Here is a 25314-nt window from a genome sequence, read left to right as displayed (position 1 = left end):
TGTCATATACTGCAAGACATGGAAATTGCTAACATAGCCTTGTTAGGGAAGGTTGTTTGGAGCTTGAGTCACATTACTCACATACCTCAAAGGCTTTGGGTCAAGTAATGAAACAAAATTATCTTGATGGTTCGCTATACAGTAAAGGATGCGTACAACTGGCTCCACAACATGCGCTGCGAGGAGGATAGATAATGGGAGCTAGCTGTGGCTGTGGAAGATGAAAGTCCCTAAAAAAGTCAAAATATTTATTTAAATTGTGATGCATAATTCACTCCAAGTGAACTCCCATAGGTTCAAATGCAAGATGACGAATTCTCCAGCGTGCTTGAGGTGTCCAGCAACCGTTGAAGATTCACTCCATTGCCTTCGTGACTACCCACACTCCAGAGAGATTTGGTTGTGGATTGCCTTGCCAAACTAGGTGATAACTTGCCTCCTTTGGGTGGTCATTGCACTGAGAGGCCTCATATGGAGTTGGAAACCTTCATTTCGAGGGATTCACTTTCAGCTTCTTAGTTTTAGTTTGTGTTTAGTTTGTATTATTTTTCAAAGTATAAATAAAATATTTTCATCTCAAACTAAGACATGATAACTTAATGTTTTCTAGGAGTTCTAGCAACACTTTCTTCCACACCTATTAATTAGTTGAAATTGATGTGGGTCTCATATTTTTAATGGACCCTACTTGAATTTTAATCAATCAATAAGAGAGTGCTAAAAAGAGATTGCTAATATTTTTCTAATATTATTTGGTCTAAGGATGTAAATGGTGTGAGTGGGCATGATTAGTATATATATGTCACCCACCTCTCGGTAAAAAAACTGCATACTCATTTCATACCTACATGGATATACACAGCATCCATGGTACCAATGAATTTAAACACATTTAAAAAAATGAATAATTTTCCACTGATATTTATTAATATAAAAAATAAAAAATGGTATTCAAGATAAATAAATTATTTAAAACTATATAAATAATATAATATTAAGTTCAAACATACTAACATTTATTTTCCTATGTACCAAAAAAAAACATACTAACATTTCTCATTGTTAACACACATCCGCCCTATTAAGTAAATTTACGGATATGCGTGGATGCGGGTAATTTTACTTAATGGACAGTTTTTATCTTCACACATCCGCCCCATTAAGTAAATTTACGGATATCTGTGGATGCAGGTAATTTAATTTTACTTGACGGACAGTTTTTATCTGCAGATACCAATAGCATGTGTTTTAACTTGTACGAGAGCCATTGAATATGTCTAACTTTATCACATTCGTCACTCCATTCATAATAACAGATAGAACAAAGGACTTCTTGAACTAAATGAGATATATATAAGGTGAACATTTCCATTAAATGAATGAATACAATTAAAACACTAGGAATGTATTCAATACAAACTATAGTACAGAAAAACCTGAACTTAACACTCAGAAAGCCTAAAGTATATAGTTCATCTATGCATAAATATTATTATAGTCTACTATATCAAATCAAGCGTGTAAGCACGCTTGCTTCTATTAAAATTGAAAAGGATTGGAATCCTGCTGTTTGAAAAAGAAAACCTTCTAACTTCAAAACAATTGAACCTTTGCTATATTTCAATATTCTTTTGTATTCTTTATGTGAAAATACAAAATGATTAGTAGGATGAAAACACTTTGATCATTGTTGTCTGAGCTAGCTGCTGTTGGACTTATTGAACTCTATTAAATCTGTCACAGCCTTCCTAGGGGCTTTTGTTTTTAAGATCATCTCTTCATATTCGTTTTCGGGGTTTGACAGCGCAATAATTGCCCCTCCAGCTCCTATGGAAGCTTCACCCTCATGTATAACAACTGTTCTTATGACTATATTTAGATCAAATGTTTGATTATATGAGAAAAATCCAATGCAGCCTGAGTAGATACCTCGTGAACAACTTTCAAGAGAATCAAGAAGTTCCATGGATCTCAACTTCGGTGCACCTGTCATTGAACCACCGGGAAATGCAGCTTTGACACAGTCTACAACACTAACATCTAACCGCTTCTTCCCACGAATTGTACTGACCATTGTGTGAACAGTTGCATACGATTCCACATCCATGAGATGTGGCACATGAACCGATCCTGGATCACATACGCGACCAAGGTCATTCCTCAGAAGGTCAACAATCATCAAGTTTTCAGCCTGTTCCTTTTCACTGAAATGTAGAAAGCAAGTTAGTCCACAACAGAATCACCCAATTGAATAGTTCAGAGTGTTTTGCTATATCATGTTATAATCCTGGATATTGCATATTTGTATCAGATCTGAATGAGGAAACCCCATAAGGAAATTGGGTTTGAATTCGCTTCAACATATGTAAACTCTAGATAGCAGATTCATACATAATACAAGATTTTATTTGCATCAAAATTGGGGCATCACACATTTCAATGAGTCTTGATTGTTTCCAAATTACTGAAGCATCAAATATACTTAGGAAAAACATCCTAGGATATAATTCCAAAATTTAAAGGGGATAGGAACGTGGAAATGGTGATGGATAGACTTATTTGTTCCCAGAAATAAATGTGTTGTTACCTGAGCTGTAGTTTCGATTTGAGTTGCTCATCTTCCTCTTCGGTAGCACCACGAGCTATAGTACCCTTGATGGGCTTAGCTTCTAGTATATCATTCCTATCCAACTGCAGGAACCTCTCAGGAGACGAACAGCAAATATAAAGATCTTCCTTTGGAAAACTAAGCCAAGCAGCATAAGGCGCTGGATTCCTTTCTCTTAAATGCAGATAAAGTCCAAAAGAATTTAATTCCTCAATTGGTTTCCTTATCTGAGTTGTGAGGCACAACTCATAGCTTTCTCCATCTTTAATATAGTTTAAACACTTTTTCACATCTTCAATGTACTGCTCTCTAGATTTTTCAGCTGCAAAACCAGCCTCACGTGAGGAAAAAGTTGAAGGGTGAGAATACTGTCTTTCTAAACCCATTCTCAGAGAGTCATTTAAGCTCAGAAGTCTCTCCTCAGTATCATCCAACCACTGTGTAATACTTGAACTTTCTTCACATATAGCCAATAAATAAACATCATCGTTTTTGTGGTCTATGACTACAAGATTGTCAGCAAAGAAAAAACATGCATCTGGAGTTTTAGATTTGTGACGGTTAGATGTGACGCCACATTCAACTTTGAGGTCATACCTGCAACAACGGAAATCAATTATTTGTCTGGTGTTGATTCGCTGAAGAGGTAAGTTTTAAAAAACCAAGAAATTGATTGACATATTCTTAGTGTAAACATATGATTGCTTGACTCTACCACCTACCCGATGTAACCAACATAACCACCATGAAAGTCAAATGGCAGACCTTCATACTCATTTTTATCATAAAGATGTGATTGAAGCTCCTGCAACATTGTGAAGGCAACATATTTATGTGGGAAGAGGAATAAAAAGATTAAATATGCCATTATGTTTGTAACAAAAATTAGGCCTATCATATAAGAAAGATCCAAGCAAATCAGGAAATAATTTCAATATGTACCAAGAAAATACATACATGCTGGGAGGTTCACTACACGAAGATTTGACATTTGTAATGTGTCTTATCCTGTTTACTTTATCCTGTATACCCCACCCCTTCATTTCTTAACTTCATCTCTGATCAAAGCGAAAAAACATAGTGTGAAATATGGCATTTTATTGGTCTAGATCAAACGAGAATGAGCTATTAGGAATTGAGGATCACTTCTTGTATATTTTAGAATATTTAGGATAAAGTCTTGTTGATTGTGATTGTAATTGCGGTCCTTTCCTTTTATATTCTTGATACACTTATTATAGATAGTTAATTAGGCATAGTTTCTGTTTTTAATTTCTCAATCCCTAATGTTCAATTTCTTATTTGTGCCTAGGATAATCTACAGATGTAACAATCGGGATGCATCTGATATATATGTTCTAGCTTCAGGGGGAAGTTGATTATGATGTTAATTGCTATATTTTGTTTTCCTTTTATATTCTTGATACACTCACCATAGATGGTTAGTTAGGCAAAGGTTCTGTCATGACTCATGAACCAACTTCCCCAAAAGCTTAAGCTGTTGGGTGAAGACACATGAATGGTTTTTATATTATACTTCTAACACACCCCCTCACATAAGTGTGGACAATGCACATGCCACCTAGCATGTCCTGAGATTCAACTTTCAGTAGAATACTGGAGCCACAAGGGTCTAACTCTAGACCACTTGGATATAGATGCTCTGATACCTTGTCATGTACCAACTTTCTGAAAGAGATCGAGCTACGCCTATCATTAAGAATGTATATCAGAGGAGGGGAGGAGCTTAGGGACTCAAATGTAATAACGTATTGGTCATGAGGGTTAGGAAGTTAGTTACTAGTTTGTGAGATAGTTAGCTGTCAATAACTGTTTTGCCCTTAAAAGGAGGAGACAGATAGTTAGTGGGGCATTCAGTTGAATCACCAAAGATGGAGAGTCTGGCCTCTCAAAAGCTAGTGTTACCTGTGCAATTTCAGTTACAGAACAATACAGCTCCCTCTATCTATCTATCTCCTCTGGTACCTATCACTTTCCCAAAAGCTTAAGCTGTTGGGTGAAGACACATAAATAGTTTTTATATTATACTTCTAACAATTTCCATTTTCAATTTCTCAATCCTCATTGTTTAGGGATTCTGTATAGTCATTATGATGTATATATACCAGTTTATACACAAGACATCATATGATAAGAGGCAATCTACCCAGGGTATGATAAGATATCCCCCAAACCATAGAAACTATATAACAAGTGTCGAGGCCAAATTTAACCTAAAGCTTGAGCTGCTATGTACAAGTCCGTTGACAATTTTATATATAAAACATGCCCCTTCAAGTGAGAAATTTTAAGGTTTGAAGCATATATAATTATAGGTCCATCTTTATCTTGTGATAATCAGCTTAACTGTGAAGAATGAGGGTAACAACTAACAACTAACAAGGATTGAAATTCTTATAGAGATTCTAAATTTCTAATACCATTTCAAATACCAAGTCTCCCAGAAGCTTAAACTGTTAGGTAGAAGCCCAAGAATGTTCACATATCTCAAAGTCATGTCTGAGTTGAGAAGTGTGATATGCAAGAATAAAGCATAAAAAGGGAGTTTTAGTATATAACCTTATTCAAAAAATCAAGAAAACCGTCTTCCAAAAAAATTGTTTTCGCAGAACCTTGAGAATCTTCCAATGACAAATAGCCACCACCTTTTGAACAACCTTCACTGGATAAACAATATAAATTACACATACTATTTTACTATTACTTACTATTATCTACATCAAAGGGTAAAAAGGTTACACTAATTTGGAAGAAATCTTTTTTGTCAATGCATCATAAAAAAAGAGGATCTAAAATATAGAACAGAATTGAAAAGCTGTAAGAAATAATTAAAAATTAACAGTTAATAGGATTAAATTCAAACCTTTGATCAGATAATCGAAACGTTATCTGCTTCCAAAGTGATCCACCTTTTCCTCCCATGAATGAAAAGCGTGCTCTTCCCTAATTAGGACAGGAAGAATATTGATAGACATGGTAATGTAAGTTATGATGGAAAAATATAGTAATGAAGTAAACTTTCAGCTTCATGTCTAAAGAATCAAGATAAATACATGAATTCAGATAAATACCTTCTCTGTGGAAGAACTATCCAACCAGAAGGTGTTTTCAGCTTCATGTCCATACAACCAACAGAATATACTTTTCGCACCACCAACTTGACCAGCCAGGTGATCAAGTTTCCTCCATTTCAACTTCAAACATTTATAACCGGTGCCTACATGTTGAACATTTAGGATGTTGAGCATTTCTAAACCCTTCATCTCAGCATTAGTGTGTACCAAATTCCTATCTTCATGAACTACTTCTAGCTGATCCATTGTTTTCTTCTCTGAACTAAAGCTTCTGTGAAATTCTCTGCAGAGTCTGCTAGCACTTGAAACCTGCATGCACGCTAAAGAAAGTTTACTGCTCAGATAAATTATAAGAAATTATCATATATATTTGAAGGCCAATGGAAATTAAGAAAGTAACTATGCAGCATGTAAATAGAACTAATGAGATTTTACTCTAGTTTTGGAGATCTAGATATTTCCTAGAACTAGACCATAACAAGACTGGAACACAAGATACAAAGTGAATGCCTCCTCGATAATTAAGTGCTTGATAAGCATGTATGCCCGACAAAGTGAACCATGATAAAAGAAGTTCTTCGGTTTTTCTTTTCTTTGAAGGGGGGATAAAAAAGCAAAGTTTTTCAGTGTACCATCGAAATGAGCAGATTTATCCTTTTTGCACGATGACCAAAATCTCAGCCAATAATCATCAGTAATCTCTTTAAAATTCTTGAATATTTGACTTCCATAGCAGGTTGCAACACTCTCTGGATGAAACTGGAGGTCGAATGAGTTGAACGTAGTTAAAAAATAGTGAATAAAAATAAACAAACTGCAGACTGTAGAAGGATCATCTCTATACTTAGCACCTGCACACCATAGTGTGGCATTGTAGAATGCTTGATTCCCATTAGCACTCTTGCATTTCTAGTTTTTCCATTGTCAGAAAGGTGTGAACTTCTGTTTCCTACTTTAGGTAAAAAAGGATCAACAAAGACGCTTTTGTCTGTCATTATTTCATGAGCATTGGACTTGTCAGAATCCTTGGCTCCGATAAATGGAAGTCTGGTAGTGGAAGAAGTCCATGCTATTGGAATGAGCTCTTCAGGAAGTGATTCAGAATCTATGACCAGTGAATGATATCGAACTACCTGAAATATGTGACAAACAACAATTATGATGGTGGTAGTAGTGGTTCTGATAGTATTTAATTTTGACAAGAAAAATTAAATTAACAGGAAAGAATGAACAAATTGCAAGGGAGCAGTTTGCATCGTACATAATCCATATTTTAGATGAAGAATGACATTTCTGCATCATAAAAAATTTCAGATATTATCAGCAAGTTATTTACTTACACAGCCATTTTTGCTTAAATACAATGGTAATGGACTACAGCAAAGGGACATTTGGTTGCGGTTACATTTTAGAATTCCAAGAAATGGCTCTCTCTTCTGATTAAAAATTGAACTGAACAAGGGTGATTTTGGAAAAAAACGCCAAGATTACTATGAATTTACAATTGAACCAATCACATCAATCAAACATTCCTAAGAATTTTAACAAAACATCTTAAGAATATTCCAAGGGAGCGAAACAATTTTGGCAGTATTATGAGCAACCAACACCAACCGTGTGTTGTAGCCCTTCCTCACTCACTCACCCAGCCACCCAACATCTCCCTTTTCCCCTGGAGAAAGAAAATAAACATAAATAGAAGAACCTCCACCGACAAAATTAGAAACAAGGCATCTTCCTTATCTGCTCATCTTTATTTATACTTGAATAAAATTAACAATGCCTTGACAGAAAGAATAGCACATCAAGGAGATTGGGAATACTCTTAAAACAAAAGAGACAAGGGAAAAGGACAAATATGAAAACATCAGCTGAAAATAGCACGGTAATGCCTCTGCATATTTGATATAGAAACACCCTTTTAAAGAAACCACGAGAAGAAAGCAACATAGAAACAAAAGGTATATATTTATAATCAAATTTTCCACGTGCTTGCTAAATGAACACAGCACCGCAAAACCTTTTCCTCCCCTAAAAACCAGCAAGGAAAAAAAAAGTCCACGTGTCATTTACAAATTCAGAACTCACTTAAGAATCCGAAACAACTTCAGTCGATATTGAGCAACATCAGCCATACAGAAAGAATGAGATTAAATTTAGAGTTTCTTTGTGTCTGAATGACTTGTATGTCTCAAAGATGAATAAGATTGAATTGTAAATAAAATATTCAAATTCTTCAAAAAGTTTTCAAGGACCCAAATTCATATTATTTCAAATATACAGTGGTAAAGGCACCTTGAAACCAGAATCTCTACCGGAAGGTATGTCATGAAAAAGCTGGCAGCCATTGTGCTCAACTTCACTGCACAGTAAGAGAAAATATAGTTAAATGAAAGGGGAAGGAATAGATATGAGAACTATAAGTGACAAGGTTTTTAACGTATATTAATCTTCCTAAATGTAGCAATTATGTAATAATTTCCATAAAAACAACTGATAAAATTTTGAAATGTTTAACCATACCTCAAACGTCCATGGATTGGCTCAGGTGCGTGAACAACTTGAGCTCCATGCACATAACCTAATGCCTATCACAGATTAAGCAATTAAACTAAGAAAAGAACATAGTGTAAACAATAGCTATAAAGCCATAAATATGACAGCTGATAATATAATGATTGAAACAGGAACATATATATAAAACAGATGAATCTCAACAGAGTTAAGTTTAATATAATGATTGAAACAGGAACATAGCATCACAAAAGGCATTGGTGGATAAGTTCATTGTTAGTATCAGGCATTTGTGAACCAGAATTCCTTTGTAACCTTACATCGATTCATAATAACTAATATTCTTTAAAACTAACTTATGCAAGGAACCCCATAAACAAAGAAATGTAACATTCCAAATATATCCTGATTATAAACGAAAATGGGAGATTTCTCAATAATGAAGAATTAAATCCACTCAATTTATTCAAGATAGGAGTTTAAACTTTAAACAAACTGTTTAAAAACTACTCATTAAATTTTGTCTATCAATTTTCACTGAAGCAATTAAAAGCATAAAGTTCGTCTTACAGGGCTCATACTTGTTCCATCTTTATATATCTTATTATAAGAAACTTTGCTAACAAAAGAAAAATGAACTTTAGCGAGAGTTTTGGGTATAGGGAGACAAATAATTAGATGGATAAAGTTGCTGTCATGTTACAACAATGCCTAAATAGATATGCAATGCACTCCATTGAAACTTGTGCATCTTATCAACAGTATAAGTTGAAATCTGAAAGAGTTTGCACAATATTCTAGAATGGAAGAATGCATGATACATTGAAGGTTTCCTCAGCCAGAAAGTGGATAAATTAGAAGTGAAAAATAAGAGTACAATGTTGCAAAAAGGAGAGGGAAATACCTGGTGTCCTAAGCAAACACCCAGAACAGGAATATCCCAGCATTTGGAAAATAGCTGAAGACAAATTCCTGAAGCATAAAAAACCATTTCCAGAAAGTAAAAAAATCAAAAAAGTATCTTTCACACCTCTTGAAACAACAATCAGGACAACATATTAAATTAAATCTTATAATTAAATTCTGCAAACTAAATATATCTCCTTTAAGTCGCACATAAGCACAGCTATGCTAATAAATTGTAATCCATGTGGTTTGAGGGTGTTTCACATAGAAGGTTACAGCACCTGTAGTGTAATGTAAAAACTAGACTCACATGGTGTGGTCATGTGAGAAGAAGACTAGTTAAGGACTTTAGGCACTAGTTCAAGAATTGGATCAAATCGTAGATGCTAGATAGTCAAATATATTAAAAGGGGGCAGATTGAAGAATACTTCAGGAGAAACAATTGAAAACGACCTTACTCTAAATAAATCTGATGAAATTTTTTGTTTGAAGGAGCCTAATGGTGTTGATTGATCCATTTAACCAATCCCATCTGGTGTAATAGAGTAAGCCTTGGTTTTTGTTGTTCAATAACATCTCCTAAAATATCTTATGTTTAGCATTTGGGTAAACTAGAAATGGTTTGAAGATAAAGTTTTATCACAAGAAATAACAGGGGTTACTGTGCGACTCTTAATGTGAATTTTCTGTTAGCAGTGTTACTCTTTCACTGATTTCTCGAGTCACATACTGCTATCACCAGGGTTATCAGACAGACAAATATTTCATAGTTGTCTCTGAACCACCCCTAACTCTCAATGGCTGGAAGTGTAGATTTGCCATGAATGCATTATACGATGATATATAGGTCCTTGAATATAAAGAAAAGGACTACAAACATTTACACTTATGATTCCATCAACAAATTTTTCTCTTGCTTCCTATAAATGTCATGAAATTATCAGTCCAGAAGGGCATTCCATGATTCTCACCTATATCCTCTGGGCACGATGGAGTACCAGGTCCAGGTGATATTACAATGTTATCAAATGCATATTCCTCATACAAGTAGTGGCAAAGTTCTTCCCATGTCCATTCATCATTCCGGATCACCACAGGAGGTACTGGCAAATTGAAAAACCAAACCAGCTGTTAAAATGGACATAAAATCCAAAAGTTAACTTCCCAAACCTTCCAAGCATAGAGTACAATTAATGGGATTTTATAATGTTTAGAAAAAGTGTTAAACGTTCTTGCAGAACAACATCATCTTGATTCTTACTCAGAATCTAATTCAGTTTTAAATTGTTGTGGGGGTGAAGATAATCCCAACAGTGTTCTATTATTAAAATCTAGACAGTTCTATTTGAATCTATACATTATTTTTTTTTTGACATTAAATCTAAGGTGATCACTCATTGATTGACCATTACAGCTCCATTTTGGTGGTCCATAATGGAAACTGGATCAGGATGAACAGAGACTTATAGGGAAAGGAAACGAGCTAACTCTACATGTCTAATATCATGTATATAAATTAAAATAACTGGACATGATAAATTTAATCAAACATGTCTTCTAATGCAATTGTTCTGAGACCCCACAGGCTTTTATTACTTTCAATTAATTGCTACCACCAAGTTGCAACAATAACTAATTTCAACCATCATATTAATATAACCATTGTTTTATATCAAGGTCCATGACCACAAATATGACCATGACATCATGGTTTTGGAGGTATCCGTGAAGGTATCAGCACATCGCGACCACAATTACAGTCGCATTCCTCCGTGATTTGCCACAATATTATCACGACACAACCACATATTTAGAACCTTGATATAAACTATCACTAGTAAGGATGCTTACTGAGTTTAGAAGACACATGTTTTAATATTGCACAGCTTGATAACCGAACAATTAGTACCTTTGCACTATATTCTCTTTTAAGGAAAAGTTGCTTCTCTTTTTCCAAAATGTCTCTTGCTAAGGTTTTTTAATACAAGGTATCCAAACACAATCTAGCAAATCAATATTTCCCAAATGTTTTCTATCCAAATCCACATTCAAATGAGAGAACTTACTGCCATTAATAACCGAAAGCGCCTGGTATATATTGTATGTGTAGCTATCATAGTTGTCAATCAACAAAGTCCTCACAAAATCCAACTTCTGTTTAGGCACTTGTGGCCTTTTCTTTCTTTTGTATGACTCTTGTAAGTGGCTAGGCACCAACTGGCAACAAACCCTCACATTTCTTCCACCACGATACCGATTCGACGCCTTCATATCATCTTTCTCAATGAGACAAGAAACCCTTACTAAGGGTCTAGACAAAAGAAAGCTCACATTTGTGTATTGTGTGGCTTCACTAGTTGAACAGGGGAACTCAGAAGCCAAAAAACTCAAGGAGGAGCTCATTTTCACAGGAACTAGCTTCTACACTCCACTACTGCAGATGAATATGCATGTAATCATTAACTGCTATGCCCATGAATCAAATTAAGTAAAGATGGTAGCTTTTGAGCTTGTAACATTGTGCAAACACAAGCTAAGATACAAAAAGTACAAAACAAATCATGTAATCATGTTCTCATGTATGCAACAAAAATAAGTTACACAAAGGAGGATCTTGCAGATGCAAAGGAAGAGATCATAAAGAGATATGAATACCCATTAGTCAAATCACGTGAAAGATTCAAACTTTACAAGAAAAACAAAGAGATATTAGGAAGAGGTGAAGGAGGAGCTGAGATTGGTTTTGAATCAGAAGAAGGTGAAGGAAGAGAGACACGTACGAGGAAGAGTTGCAGAGAATGAATGGTGAGAAGGTAAAGTGAGGGAAGGTGGTTGTGGATTCGGAGCGGGTGGTGGTGGCGGCTTAAGGAAGAAATGAATGGGAAGAAATTTATAGGAAATTAATACATCACACCAAAATTCAACGTCACACATGGAAGAGGACGATGAACTATCCAAATGATAGCTCAAGTGTTAGGAGTTTGTGGCATATAAATTAGAGAGGAAATGTCAAGAGATTAATTATTTGTGGTGTAATTTATCTTTCTGATGTACCAAAAGAAGATGACAATGATTAAAAGATGAGTGATGTGATTTTTGAAAATAAAAGAGATATGGAAAAATAAACTAATAATGGGATGAAAAATAAATTTTTTGTGAATATATCGAAACAAAAGTTCACAATCATTCCGCTCACAGTCTTAATGACTATCATATGTAATGTGATAGGATTATAGGAAAAAAATCAGAAGTAAAGTTGGTGAAATTGAGATGAAATAAAAAGTATGTATGAGTATATCAAAATTAAATATATAAACATCGTCCTGGCATACTCAAATAGTCATAAGACTCAATATCGTCCTTGACGATCTACTAGATTCACAACAGAGTGAATGTCATGTTTGTTAGTAAGGGCAACTAATGCAAGATTTAGTTCACTCAAATAGTTAGCCGATCAAAACATAGACAGCACAACCAATAGCATAGAGGCTGCCCGAGCATGATCATTAACTCGTAACTTATTTACGATGGCTACACTGTGGGCTTTAACTACACTTCATATGGTCCCCGAATGATAGTTCAAATGGTAAGAGTTAGAGACATATGGGTTGGGGATGAAAAGGTTCATGGATCAAGTTCCTGGAGGAAAAATTTGTCCATAATAAATACACTTTTGAACGTTTAATTACATAAGCATTGTTCATTTTGCTTATTGAATATTCTTCGAAGATCTTTTACTCTGATATAGTAGTTGATTTGAGTGTCAAAGTGTCAGGTATATCCTCGTTATGTTTTGTTGTGAATATATCTCACACCACTACACATACACTAGAGCTATTAATATGGGTTCCAACCTGCGGGCCAGCTCGACGGGTTGGCTAAATGAGCCGGGTTGGGTTGGTTAAATTCCAGCTCGAAAAGAACTTGGGTTAGTGCAATCCGGCTCGTTTAACCCGCGGGTTAGACGAGCCAACCCGCGGGTCAAGCGAGCCAACCCGTCGGGTTAGAGTTATTTTTAATTAAAAAAATTATTTTATTTCTCTTTAATTTCATGTTAGTTTTATGGATTAATTTTATATAGAAAAATTGAAATTTTCATTTTTTTTTAATTTGAGTCAACTTTTTATGTTTTATTTATTATTATTATATTATTTATCTCATTTTAAATGTGACAGTAAAATAATTGTATTCTTAAATCCTGTAAACAAAATTCTTTTTCTATATTTCAAATGTGAGATAAAAATAATTGCGTTGATAAACCTCTTTTTATGAGTTGATACCAATTTCTATAAGTATTTTTTTGAAATTATTTTTTATAGCATTTTAAACATTTTCTAATCCAATTTCTTAATTTTTAATATTTATTTCACTCAACCCGCGAGCCAGCCCGCCAACCCGTGAGCTCGTTGCGGGTAGGGGTTGGGTTCATATTTTCCTGACTCGTTAAGACCCCGAGTTGACATAACCCAACCCGTTTTGAACCCAACCCATACGGACTGACCCATATGGGTCGGGCTGACCCGTATTGACAGCTCTAACATACACCTTGGAAAATGTTTTCTTCACACCTCATTTTGAGGTGGAGGGAGAGAGAGATAGGAAGAAAAGAAAAAATAAGAGAGATAAAGTTTTAGATGTGATAGATGATAAGAGGAGAGAGGTAGAAACAAAAATAGGTGGAAATGAAGTGTTTAATAGATGAGGTGTGTATATATCATTACTCAATACACACCTCATATATTAAACACTTCATTTCCACCTATTTTTGTTTCTACCTCTCTCCTCTTATCATCTATCACTTCTTTTCTAGTTTTTTGAAGAACAAACATCTCTTATTTTTCACTCCATAATGTCAAAGTGGAGGAAAAATAGGGTTAACTGTTATATTAGTCCTTGTCTTTGTCTCGCCGTCTGAGGTAGGTCCCTCCCCGGAAAAAAATTTGTCTGAAGTCCTCTTGTTTGAAAAGTGGTTGGAGCAGGCCCTCGCCGGAGGGCGGAGCTCCGGCGAGTGCATGTGTGGCTTGGTGACTAGGATTAATGAACCCACGTGGCATTAACAAATAAATAAAAAATAAAAATCAAATTACAACTCAGAATTTTAAACCTAATTAACCTATTTCTAATTAACCCTAACTTAATTAACCAAAAACTAATTTTCCCCCCAAACTTAACCCAATTCACACCAAATCAACCCTACCCCCAAATCAACCCAATCCCAATCTGAAGTAGCAGGGTTCTTCCCCTACCATCGTCTACCATCGAATTCTCCGTCATCGTTCGTGTTCTCGCCGGTTCTCTTGCTCAGGCTCGCCGCTCATTGTGCTTCTTCAAAGTAAGTTTCGTTCTTCCTCTCCTCTTCAATAATGACATGTGGTTTTGGGTTTGGGGTTTTTGGTTCGTTGTTTTGGGTTTATGGTTTTCCTGGGTTCTTCGATAATGGCATATGGTCCTATATTAGCATGCTTAGGGTTTTCGTCTACAATGACTTAGGGTGCAGGGATGGGTATGAGGGTTGCTATATTAGCATGCTTCACTGTTGTTTTATGTGGTTGATAAATTTGTGATTTCTCAGGATGGTTTTTACACTGGTTGTGCGACATGGTGGTTGGTTTGGAAGTAGTCCTTACTGGCATTACTTCGGTGGTGCCAAAAGTGAGTTCCATGATCTTGATGAGTCTAAATGGTCCTACTCTAAAACTGTGGAAATTGTCAAAGGTCTTGGCTACAAAGAGTTTGATTTACTGTGGCTTCCTGATGAGGATGTTGACTGGCATGTTTTCAGGAATTACACAACAGATATGGATGCCAAGGAATTTGCTAAATATGCAGTTGGAAATGACCATGAAGGTGTTATATTTGTGGACAATCTATCCAAAGACCCTCCCACTCTACCTACTGCATTAAAGGAAAAGAAGAAAGATGCCAACAAGAATGTTAAGGTACAAAAACTAAGGGTGAGAAAGTCAGGTAGGTTGCAAGCAATGGTGAGACAAGGAACAAATAAGGGACCTCCTGAAGTTGTAGAGTTATCTGATGATGAGCAATTTCCTAATGAAGTTGCAATGCTACAAAATGAAACTATTCTCCCTGAACCTGTTCTCCTTGAAGCTGTGATTCCTGAACCCGTTATCCCTAATGTTGTGGACCCTGAAGTTGCAGTTCCTGAAGTAGTAGATGGGGTAGATGGTGATAAAGCTGGTGAGGATAACCAGGAAGAAGAAAATGATGATTCTGATGTTTCTGAAGTTGATAGGGTCGATGATAGTGAAGAAGAAAGGGATTTAGCAAAAGGGGAGGAAGTTACAAACCCAGGATTTGCTCAGGCTGAGTCCCTATTGAATGAGCACATTACTCAAATGCTTCAACAAACTGCAGCAGATAATGATGATGGGGAAAAGAGAGATGAGACAGATTTATGTGGAGGCTATGAGAGTGAGGACCTTGAAAGTGTCCCCACTGATAGTGAGCAGGAAGGGATTCCTAGGAGAAGGTTTGAAAGATTCAATGAGGATGACATGGGCCCAGATTTCAAATTCACATTGGGTATGGAGTTTATATCACTTACACAGTTCAAGGAAGCCCTCACTGACTACTGTATGAAAAATAACAGGGAATATAAATTCAAGAAGAATGACAGTAAGAGATGCAGGGTTGTATGCTTGAGTGATGGCTGTCCATTTGTGATCTTATGTAGCAAAGTTGGAAACAAACAGACTTATAGAATCAAAACTCTTAAGGGAGAGCACACATGTGCAAGGGTTTTTGATAATAAGTCTGCCAATGTTAGATGGGTGAAGAAAAATTTGTTGAACAAAATCAGGACTGTAAACAAAATTAGCACCAATGAGATTGTTGATGATTTCAGGGTAAATCTAGGAATTGGAATTACCAGATACAGAGCTTGGAAAGGTAAGAAGTTGGCAACTGAGGAGGTTGATGGAGCTGCTGAAATGCAATATACTTTGCTTTGGAGATTCAGCAATGAGTTGAGAAGGAGGGATGCAGGTAACACATGCAAAATCAACTTTGTGACACCAAGAGCTAGCTTGCATCCTAGGTTCCTCAGATTTTATATGTGCTTAGAAGGGTGTAAGAGAGGGTTTCTGGGGGGATGTAGGCCATTTATTGGCTTGGATGGATGTCATCTGAAAACAAAACATGGAGGGATCCTTTTGTCAGCTGTAGCTCGTGATCCAAATGAGGAATACTTCCCCCTTGCCTTTGCTGTGGTTGAATCAGAGAACAAGGACAGTTGGAGGTGGTTTATGGAGCTGTTGATGGATGACATTGACCCTACAAGGTCAAGTAGATGATGCTTTATCTCAGACCAACAAAAGGTAAATATATATATATTCTTTCACTTACAAATATTACAATGTCATGGTGATAATCTAATTGTCTGGCTTGTGTTATGTTATCATCACAGGGTTTGATGGAAGTCTTCAAAGAAGAGTTGCTCCAAGGTTGTGATCATAGGCTGTGTGTGAGACACCTGTATGCAAATTTGAAGACAAAGTTTGGTGGTGGAGTTCTTTTAAGGAACCTGATGATGGCAGCCGCAAAAGCTACATATGAAGAAGAATGGAGGGAGAAAATGCAGCTCATTAAGGAAAAGAATCTGCTTGCCTTTGAATGGTTGATGGAGAAACCAACATCTTCTTGGTGCAGGCATGCATTTAGCATTTGGCCCAAGTGTGATGTCATCATGAACAACCTCTCAGAGTCCTTCAATGCTGCAATTATTTTGGCCAGAGACAAACCTATTCTCACTATGATGGAGTGGATTAGGACCTATGTCATGGGGAGGTTTCCAAAGATGATGGAGAAGCTTAACAACTGGACATGTCAGATTATGCCAAAGCCACTTAAAAGAATAGGATTTGAGGTGGGAAAGAGCAAGAACTGGATTCCTAGGCAAGTGGGAAATGAGAAGTTTGAAGTTCGTCATGCTCACACTTTGCAGAGGCATGTTGTAAGCTTGAGGGACAGGAAATGCAGCTGCAAATTCTGGGAGATCAATGGCTTTCCTTGCAGGCATGCAGTGTGTGGAATTAACTTCAAGGGTTATGATCCAAAGAGCTATGTTGATGATTGTTACAAAAAAGGTGCTTTCAGGGCTACTTATGAACATGAAATCACTCCACTTCCTGGCCCTGACCAGTGGATTGTGACACCAAATGACCCTGAGTGCATTCTGCCACCACTGTTTAAGAGAGGTGCAGGGAGGCCCAAAAAATTGAGAAGGAGGGACCCATATGATGACCCTAATCCAAACAAGTTGAAGAGAGGAGGTGCTTTTGTGAGGTGTAGCAGGTGCAACCAGTATGGACACAATAAGAAAGGTTGCAAAAACCCAATTGAAGAAGAGATAGAGATAGATGCAGCAGAGCTTGATGCCCAGATGGATGCAGTACTGGAGAAATTGTTGGAGACTGAATCACAACAGGCCACTGCAGCTCCAGCTCCAGGTGATGAAACACACCAACCAACAACTGGTCAGAATAAGAAAGAGGTATTAACACTAAACTCTACTAAATTTTGTTTGTTCATAATTTTGTATTTCTTGAATGTAATGCAACTTGTGTATTGAAACAGAAAAAAGGTAATAAGAGGTGCAGTGTGTGCAAGCAATATGGTCACTATAAGACAAGTTGTAAGAAATACCCAAAGAAAACCCCCAATGAACCAATTTCTCTACCTGGGATTGTGATAAAGGAACCAACTTCTGCTACTGTCCAAGTCCCTCACAATAATGGAAAACAGGTATTTCCTAAACCCATAATCAACCAATAAGCTTTAATTTCACTTTGTGAACACAAATTATAGCAAACTTTTCCTTATGATTTTTTCAGAAAGAAAAGGTACCTGAAATTCCTAGATCTTTTGATGATGGTTGCATTAAAAGCAAATATATAGCTGCACTAATTCATGACAATGGAGGGGCGACTACTTCATGTTCTATGGTTGAAAATCCTGAACCTGGCAGCTCAGATCCAGCAGGTTCTGTAGCAGATGCAGGACATCAAATGGAAATAATAGAAGAAGAAGGTGGAGGAAATGTTCCAACACAGTGCAGTGTTGTGATGGACAACACCCTTGGAGGTTCAACTTGACTGTGATTTGGATGAGGGACAACTTTAATGGAGTGGGAATCTTTTTTTGTCAAAAGCAGCAGATGCACCACATGGCCACTAGGGTCAGTTTTTTTGTAATATTTAGGGAGTGGGGATTTGTGGACCACAAAACTATAGCCACTTGCTTTTGTTAGTTATTAAAACAGGCTTTTATGTTGTTTATGTTGTTTTGTTTGCTGTGACTATATGGTCCAAACAACAAGTTCATGTTTAAGTCCTCCTTATGTATTGATGTTGCACTTCAAATTCAAGGTTAAAGTCCTTCTCTTGTTTCTGTTTAAAGTTTTGCATCTTTACTTACATGTTTGACTTCATGTTTAAGTCCTTATACTATCATTTTTCTTTCAATGTTAACTGTGTATGGTAAAGGAAGTAGGAATGAGACATAAATGAGAGACAACAACTTTTCTTTCATTTCATTAAGTTGAATTCATGCTACACAACAAGTATTTCATCCCACAAACAACCACATACATCCCCTAGAACAAACAACCAAATTCATTCCCTAACACAAACCAACCACCCTAAAACAGAATTAACTTGAAACCCTTGAAACCCTTCAACCCTTCAAACTCTTGCCATACAAAAACACCAGAACTGTGACTATCCAAGAAATCAGAGCAATCAACCGTGCAACATTCTTGTGAAATGTCTCAATTTCAACCTTCTTCTTTAACTTCTTCATCTTCTTCTTCAAATCAGGTCCAGGAAGCACAGAGTTAGATGAATTGTCAATCTCAGAAATGTCAGTATCAGCCTCTACATGCCTGGGTTGTCTTTCATCAACAGGATCATCAATCCAAAAAAAGAAATTACATGTGCCTGGTAACTGAAAGTGTAGAAAAATTGAAGGGTTATCCAAAATTGAAATCCAAATAGAACGATTACCCAAGATTGAAATCAAAGTATACAACACTTACATGCCAATTTCTGCATCTCAAAAACCTCCTTTCTGAGTTCACTCGAGTACCAGCAGTGTAAATAATGAGAGGAAGACCACAAGGACAGTTAGCCCTTGCACCTGCAGATCGTGGCCTCTGCCTGAAACGAGAGGAGGAAGCAGTGGAACCCTTGAAACCAGAAGAACTATCCATGTAAGATCCAGAAGAAGTCGCACCAAATAGGAGAGGAAAAGGAGAAAACGACAAGACCCAGAAGAAGCCGCACCAAAGCCGACCCAGAAGAACAAGATAGAGAGGAAGGAGAACACGATAAGAGGAAGACGATGAAGAAGAACAGGAGACGGCAGAGGAAGAACACGATAAGGCTTACGATGAAGGAGAACCCTGCTACTTCAGATTGGGATTGGGTTGATTTGGGGGTAGGGTTGATTTGGTGTGAATTGGGTTAAGTTTGGGGGGGAAATTAGTTTTTGGTTAATTAAGTTAGGGTTAATTAGAAATAGGTTAATTAGGTTTAAAATTCTGAGTTGTAATTTGATTTTTATTTTTTATTTATTTTTTAATGCCACGTGGGTTCATTAATCCTAGTCACCAAGCCACACATGCACTCGCCGGAGCTCCGCCCTCCGGCGAGGGCTTGCTCCAACCACTTTTCAAACAAGAGGACTTCAGACAAATTTTTTTCCGGGGACGGACCTACCTCAGACGGCGAGACAAAGACAAGGACTAATATAACAGTTAACCCGGAAAAATATTATTCATATTCTAAGTATGACAATTATATTGTAGAAAAATCTCGTATTAGTTAACCTGCATATTTTGCAGGAAATTCACTTTAAGCTCAATAGGTAGGAAAATAAAGATAATTAAGAGAGATGATCAAATGATAAATAATATAATAAGAAAAGAAGAAATGCAAGAGACAAGTAAATGAAAACGTGATTGAAAAGGAAGTGAAGTGGGAATATATATTTCATATAATATATTTCATTTAGGATTTTTTTTTTTCAAATCACAAAAGTTTAGATGTATTGGTGTCATCTTTACCAAATATGCAGGTTGTTAGTCATTTTAGGTTTTTCATTTAAAAAAAAAATAGTCATTTTAGGTTTTCCTATTCATATGTTGATTATTTATGCTTTTTTTTTTACTCTACATATATTTTAAGTTGCAAATCTTTGTCTTTTAGTATCTTAGAAAGAGTACCGAAAAAATGTCATAACAAATTTTGAAAATGAAAAGAATATAAATAATATACGACAATGTTAGATAAATGCAAGAGTATCTAATTAACATTATCATATTTTGTATTATATCTACAACTCCTCAGTTTACTCTTATTTTCATTTTTTATTTTATTTTGGTGGCTCTTCTAATCATTTTTTTTACAAGAAGGAAATTAAAAAATACTAGTATATGAAAATGGGGTAAGAGTATATAGCTTTCTATCATAGTTATGATATCAGGGCATTATTCTTACCCCTTCTGATCACTTTGAAACACTAAAATGTGGTTATAGACTTGTAATAATAATTCTTGTTATTGACTTGCTGTTCATGAACGAATAATAACAATAATAGTTTTCTTGCTCATCCTATTCTATATCTATCAATATCAATATTTTTATTATATATCAATATTATATACTATTTTCGAAACTATAAAATTACAACTCCGATAAGTGTCACTCCCTCATTCTTTATTTTTAAGTTGTTTTCTCTCTCATACTATTATTAGTAGGTAGATGATGTAATATTTGTATTTTCTAATTTCCAATAAGTTCAATAGTCAACAATTTCATATTTTTAAAAATAACTACAGTATTAATAAGATATTTAATGATTATTAATGATATTATAATAATTAACAAAAGTCAATTGTGACTTTTTTATCTTTAAATGTATTTGCCATTTTTTTTGTTAAATCTATATTTTTATCTTGAGTTTAAATATAGAAAGTAACAATTTTTTATAGCTGTGAATATTTGATAAATTAAAATTTAATTAAAGATAAGTTTAAGTTTTTACACTAATTATAAAAATTTAATATGATGTAATTGACCTATTCATTTAATTAGTTATACAATGTCATATATCTCTATCATTTTATAAGTAAAATCAACATCATTATCTATATTTTAATTTTTTTTTAGAATCTTATATTCAATTTTTTTACTAACAACTATCATTTGCCTGTAAAAAAAATCTATATTTTAGAATAATCCTAAAATTAGTAATATGATGTCATATATATATATATATTATTTTACAATTTCAAATTAAATATAATAAAAATCAATAAATAAAATTTCTACAACTATGTCACGCAGAAATTTAATAAAATTTAATTAAAATTATAAAAAATGTCATCATTACAGTCATAGTTATAGAAAATGTCATATTATTAGTTGAATTATATTTATTACCATCTGAAATTTAAAAATAACTTAATTATATTAAATACATTCACAAATTTAAATCAATCATAATTTATTAAATTGTGTGGTAAAATAACTTGATTACATTCATACATTTCATAATTTGTTCACCACAAAAAATAGATTTCATAATTTTAATTTTAATTTAAATAATATTTTAGCGCAATTACATAAAATATTACACTAATATTTCGGTTTAAAAAATACTAAAAATTTAAATTCATTTATTATTACTATTAAATTTGAAATTAGTATCAAATTATGTTGCAAAATAATTTATTTATATTTAATACATTTTCTATTTTTTAAAAAAACTTAATACATTTCATAATTGAAATGAATCTTAATTTAATTGTATTAAAATATTTTATACATTTGGAGCAGGTTTTACTGCGAGAGCATGACATATTGTATTGCGAAAGTTACAAACTGAAAATACCTATGAATGGTAGTAAAGAAAATGTATGTTCAACAATAATGAATGTGCTCTTAAAAAAACAACGAATGCGGTTTATTGTGGTTTATAAGAATATTTTAACCAATAATTGATTAACACTTGCTAATTTACTGACTTATATTTAAGTTGAATTTATTTCTTACTCATTTATTCATACTCTTATTTCATTTGTGCATGACGTGGGAATGTGAGATCAATACTAGTGAAGGCGTATGAGAAATAAAAGGGGGTGAAATTTAAATTAAGAGAAAAATAGTCTAAACCACTTCTCAGGTAATTTTACCTCACATTAATGGATCAATAAAATTATACATAAAAATAAAGAAATAAATTATTGAAATTTCTATTTCAGTTATCTTTTAAAACTTATTGATTCATTCAAAATCGCCCATAAAGCTAATTTTACCTCACCCTAATTGACTAATTGACAAATAGGAATATTTATAAAAAAATAAAAAAAAAATAATGAAATTTCTAAGGGTTAATAAGGAATTTAGGATGTGTAATGATTTTAAAATTTTAGTCATTTTTTATTTTACGGTAAAGTTTTAGTAGTTACAATTTAGTCAAATTGATGAATTAAGTTCCCGTAGGATAGTTCAAGTGGTAGGAGTTGGAGGCATATGAGTTGGGTATGGGAGGTCCAAGGATTGAATCCTGACGGACGCAATTTATCTTTCCGATGTACAAAAAAAATTGATGAATTAAACTTAAAGGGTTTTATAAGATGAGATATTAGGGTTTGGAAGAAAAAACTTGAGATTTTTTATTTAGGATGATTTTTTTTTTGGTTACATAAGGAAATAAAAGGAAAAACTACGCTATAGCATCTTCCACCAGTAAAGCACTAACACCAGCAGGTGGATGTCACCAGTAGCATCTAGGAGAACCTTCCCGGGAAGTTTGTCGTGCTAACGAGTCCGCTGCATAATTCTTCTCGCGAGGAATGAGCTGCATAACCACCCGCCAATCTCGACGGAGCAATCCTTGAACACGGCGAATAACATCGTGAGCCCAATACTGACCAACGCTGGCATCAACCTGCATGACTTCCACCACCATAGAGCAATCCGTGCAGCACATGACTTGTCGCAGTCCCATATCCCAACAAGCCTGCAAACCAAGTTCCACTACTAACAGCTCCGCAAGGAAAGCATCACCCGCACCATGGCTTTCGGAGAGGCTCCCAATAACCACCGGTCCGGGGCATCAAACACGTACATGCTACAACCCATACGCGAGGTCTCTGAATTCCAGCTTCCATCGACAAAATTTAACGTTATGGTTGTTGAGTTTAAATTAAGTATACAATTTTCAAAACAATTTCATTGGTTCAATATATAAAATATTTAAATCCAAAAATAAGAATTTTATTATTTGAAATAGAAGAAATGTGAAGAAGGAACTTCATTTTTTTCAGGTATAAACTCGCTTGGGAACTGTGCCACTACTCCCTCCAACTAGTGGCCCTTGTGTTGTGTATCAACTAAGGAAAGAACTTGTTGATCTTGATCAAGGTTCAATCTCCATCAATTAACCAGGACTTCACCAAATTGAAAGCAATCTGGGAAGAGCTTATCCTGATCATACTTGTGCTTGTGGAGGTTCTCAAACTCTTGTTGATTAAAAAAATCAACAGTATGTGATGGTTTATCTAATGGGTCTCAATGAAGATCATGCTCAAATTCGAAGCCAGGTCTTGATGATGGAGCATTTCCAACAATGTCCGAGGTTTTATCTCTTGCTTCTCAGAATGAGAAATAGAAGTAACTTGGTAACTCCTCCATTTCCAATTGCCTTTCAAATTGATAATACTAGTCTTTTGTTGATTTCAAGTTTAAGAATAGCAAAAGGGATTGTTTTCAATGCTCTCATTGTGGTTTATCTGGCCCACTATTGATTGTTGTTTCAAGATTCATGGTTACCCCTTGGATATCCCAAGAAATCAAAAGAGAATCCTCCTTTCGATCCTGCTGTCGTTAGTCACACATCCAATATTCCTTCTTCAATTGGTTCTTCTTCAACACTATCACAAGAACAATGTCAACTTCTGATTTGTTCACTGTCTTCTCAAATGTTATAAGAATCTATCCCTGCATCAAATATTCAACTAACAGAAGTTCATGGTTCTGTTTTTTTCTACTTTCATGAACACTTCTTCCTTTTTCAATTCTTCATAATGGATAATTGATTTTGGTGCTACATGTCATATCACATCACATTTTCTTTACAACATTTTTTCATCTGTTCAGAATCTTTTGTCAATCTTCCAAATGGTTCAAAAGTTCCAACCACTCATGTTGGTAGGGTTATCCTTCAACACAACTTGATTCTCCACAATGTATAGTATTGTTTTTCAATTAAACCTAATAATATCAGCAGCGCATTGTTAATGGATCTAATCTTTTCATTTCTTTCACCGGCCAATTTTTCCAGCTCCAAGACAAGAGCCACATGAACATGATTGGCGCTAGTTTAGAAAAGGGCTTGTATGTTCTTCAATCTTCATACATGTTCTTCTAATTCATCTTTGTCTAAACATTTTGTCAATATTTTACCTAGTATGACATTGAGGGGATGCTTAGTTCTGTATTGTCCGTTAGGTAGGTGGGTAAGTCTCTTCTAAGACCATGTACAATGGTGTAAACAAGTTTTTCCCATTCAACACCACTTTTTATCTTCCCAACACTCCACATCATCTTCTCTCTCCAATTCAACACACTTTCAACAAATACCCACTCCAATGGTTTTCTCTCTCAACACCCTACCCCACCACTCACCCTACCCCACCACTTTTTATTTCATATTTTTATTTAATTTTATGTTTTTGTTTTTTTTATTTACATAAAATTACAATTATTATTTTAAATTAAATTAAATAATAAACACTTAACGAATTAATTTTTTTTAATATAGATAATAATTTATTTTATTTCCTTAACTAAAAAATGGAAGACGATAAACGAAGCACACAATAATTTATTTTATTTTCTTAACTTAAAATGCAAGACAACAAACTAAGCACACAACACACAAATAACGTAATTAGTACGATACAAATCATCTTCCATCACGAAGCATTTGCAAACTTTGTCCATATGTGCTTCACTAGATCTGCTTGCAGTTCGTGATGAACGTTCGAATCACGCAACTCGGATCTAGCACGCACATGATTTGCAAAAGCGGGTAACACCTCGGTCGAGTATGGTTGCGGTGTACTAGATCCACCTTCCCCAGATTGCTCAAAATCGGTCCAACGT

General features: G+C 35.0%; 4 protein-coding genes across 7 annotated transcripts; 2 read left to right on the top strand and 2 right to left on the bottom strand.

Moving 5' to 3' along the window:
* Positions 1–1348: 1348 nt before the first annotated feature.
* Positions 1349–12059, bottom strand: LOC130717264 (aminodeoxychorismate synthase, chloroplastic). Of its 4 annotated transcripts, none has more exons than XM_057567431.1 (14): positions 11905–12059; positions 11191–11558; positions 10096–10227; positions 9122–9189; positions 8227–8291; positions 7999–8065; positions 6555–6836; positions 6336–6462; positions 5701–6023; positions 5493–5572; positions 5189–5291; positions 3331–3413; positions 2588–3205; positions 1349–2204 (listed from the first exon to the last, which is right to left on the bottom strand). In XM_057567431.1, exons 2-14 carry the CDS (start codon positions 11525–11527, stop codon positions 1700–1702), a joined length of 2790 nt encoding a protein of 929 aa, XP_057423414.1. In that variant the 5' UTR covers positions 11528–11558; positions 11905–12059; the 3' UTR covers positions 1349–1699. The 4 variants fall into 4 exon arrangements, with proteins under 4 accessions (XP_057423414.1, XP_057423416.1, XP_057423415.1 ...); XM_057567433.1 differs by having other exon boundaries at positions 11191–11555; positions 11905–12034; XM_057567432.1 differs by having other exon boundaries at positions 11780–12005.
* A 2154-nt stretch (positions 12060–14213) lies between these two features.
* LOC130719876 (uncharacterized) lies at positions 14214–16437 on the top strand. Its single transcript, XM_057570475.1, has 2 exons — positions 14214–14456; positions 14697–16437. The coding sequence occupies exon 2, from the start codon at positions 14698–14700 to the stop codon at positions 16435–16437; it is 1740 nt and encodes a 579-aa protein (XP_057426458.1). The 5' UTR covers positions 14214–14456; position 14697.
* A 21-nt stretch (positions 16438–16458) lies between these two features.
* Positions 16459–18237, top strand: LOC130719875 (uncharacterized). The gene is made up of 3 exons (XM_057570473.1): positions 16459–17636; positions 17720–17887; positions 17977–18237. Exons 1-3 carry the CDS (start codon positions 16536–16538, stop codon positions 18235–18237), a joined length of 1530 nt encoding a protein of 509 aa, XP_057426456.1. The 5' UTR covers positions 16459–16535.
* Positions 18238–18354: 117 nt separating this feature from the next.
* On the bottom strand, positions 18355–19899 carry LOC130720422 (uncharacterized protein At4g04775-like). The gene is made up of 2 exons (XM_057571065.1): positions 19179–19899; positions 18355–19087 (listed from the first exon to the last, which is right to left on the bottom strand). Exons 1-2 carry the CDS (start codon positions 19350–19352, stop codon positions 18818–18820), a joined length of 444 nt encoding a protein of 147 aa, XP_057427048.1. The 5' UTR covers positions 19353–19899; the 3' UTR covers positions 18355–18817.
* Positions 19900–25314: the final 5415 nt, after the last annotated feature.

This window comes from Lotus japonicus, chromosome 5 (genome assembly GCF_012489685.1).
Source record: "Lotus japonicus ecotype B-129 chromosome 5, LjGifu_v1.2".
Lineage (NCBI taxonomy): Eukaryota > Viridiplantae > Streptophyta > Magnoliopsida > Fabales > Fabaceae > Lotus > Lotus japonicus.
The sequence above is the reverse complement of the archived record's forward strand: the minus strand, read 5'-3'. Positions and strand labels throughout refer to the sequence as shown.

What these genes read in the sequence shown, in the direction of transcription:
- LOC130719875 (XM_057570473.1), top strand. Translation starts at nt 16,536, where the DNA reads ATGTTATCATCACAGGGTTTGATGGAAGTCTTCAAAGAAGAGTTGCTC. An exon ending in CTGGTCAGAATAAGAAAGAG is followed by an intron (nt 17,637 to 17,719) that starts GTATTAACACTA and finishes GTATTGAAACAG; the next exon opens with AAAAAAGGTAATAAGAGGTG. An exon ending in CTCACAATAATGGAAAACAG is followed by an intron (nt 17,888 to 17,976) that starts GTATTTCCTAAA and finishes TGATTTTTTCAG; the next exon opens with AAAGAAAAGGTACCTGAAAT.
- LOC130717264 (XM_057567431.1), bottom strand. Translation starts at nt 11,527, where the DNA reads ATGAGCTCCTCCTTGAGTTTTTTGGCTTCTGAGTTCCCCTGTTCAACT. An exon ending in ATCGTGCCCAGAGGATATAG is followed by an intron (nt 9,190 to 10,095) that starts GTGAGAATCATG and finishes TTTATGCTTCAG; the next exon opens with GAATTTGTCTTCAGCTATTT. An exon ending in TTCTTGATTTTTTGAATAAG is followed by an intron (nt 3,414 to 5,188) that starts GTTATATACTAA and finishes ACAATGTTGCAG; the next exon opens with GAGCTTCAATCACATCTTTA.
- LOC130719876 (XM_057570475.1), top strand. Translation starts at nt 14,698, where the DNA reads ATGGTTTTTACACTGGTTGTGCGACATGGTGGTTGGTTTGGAAGTAGT.
- LOC130720422 (XM_057571065.1), bottom strand. Translation starts at nt 19,352, where the DNA reads ATGGATAGTTCTTCTGGTTTCAAGGGTTCCACTGCTTCCTCCTCTCGT. An exon ending in TGAGATGCAGAAATTGGCAT is followed by an intron (nt 19,088 to 19,178) that starts GTAAGTGTTGTA and finishes CTACACTTTCAG; the next exon opens with TTACCAGGCACATGTAATTT.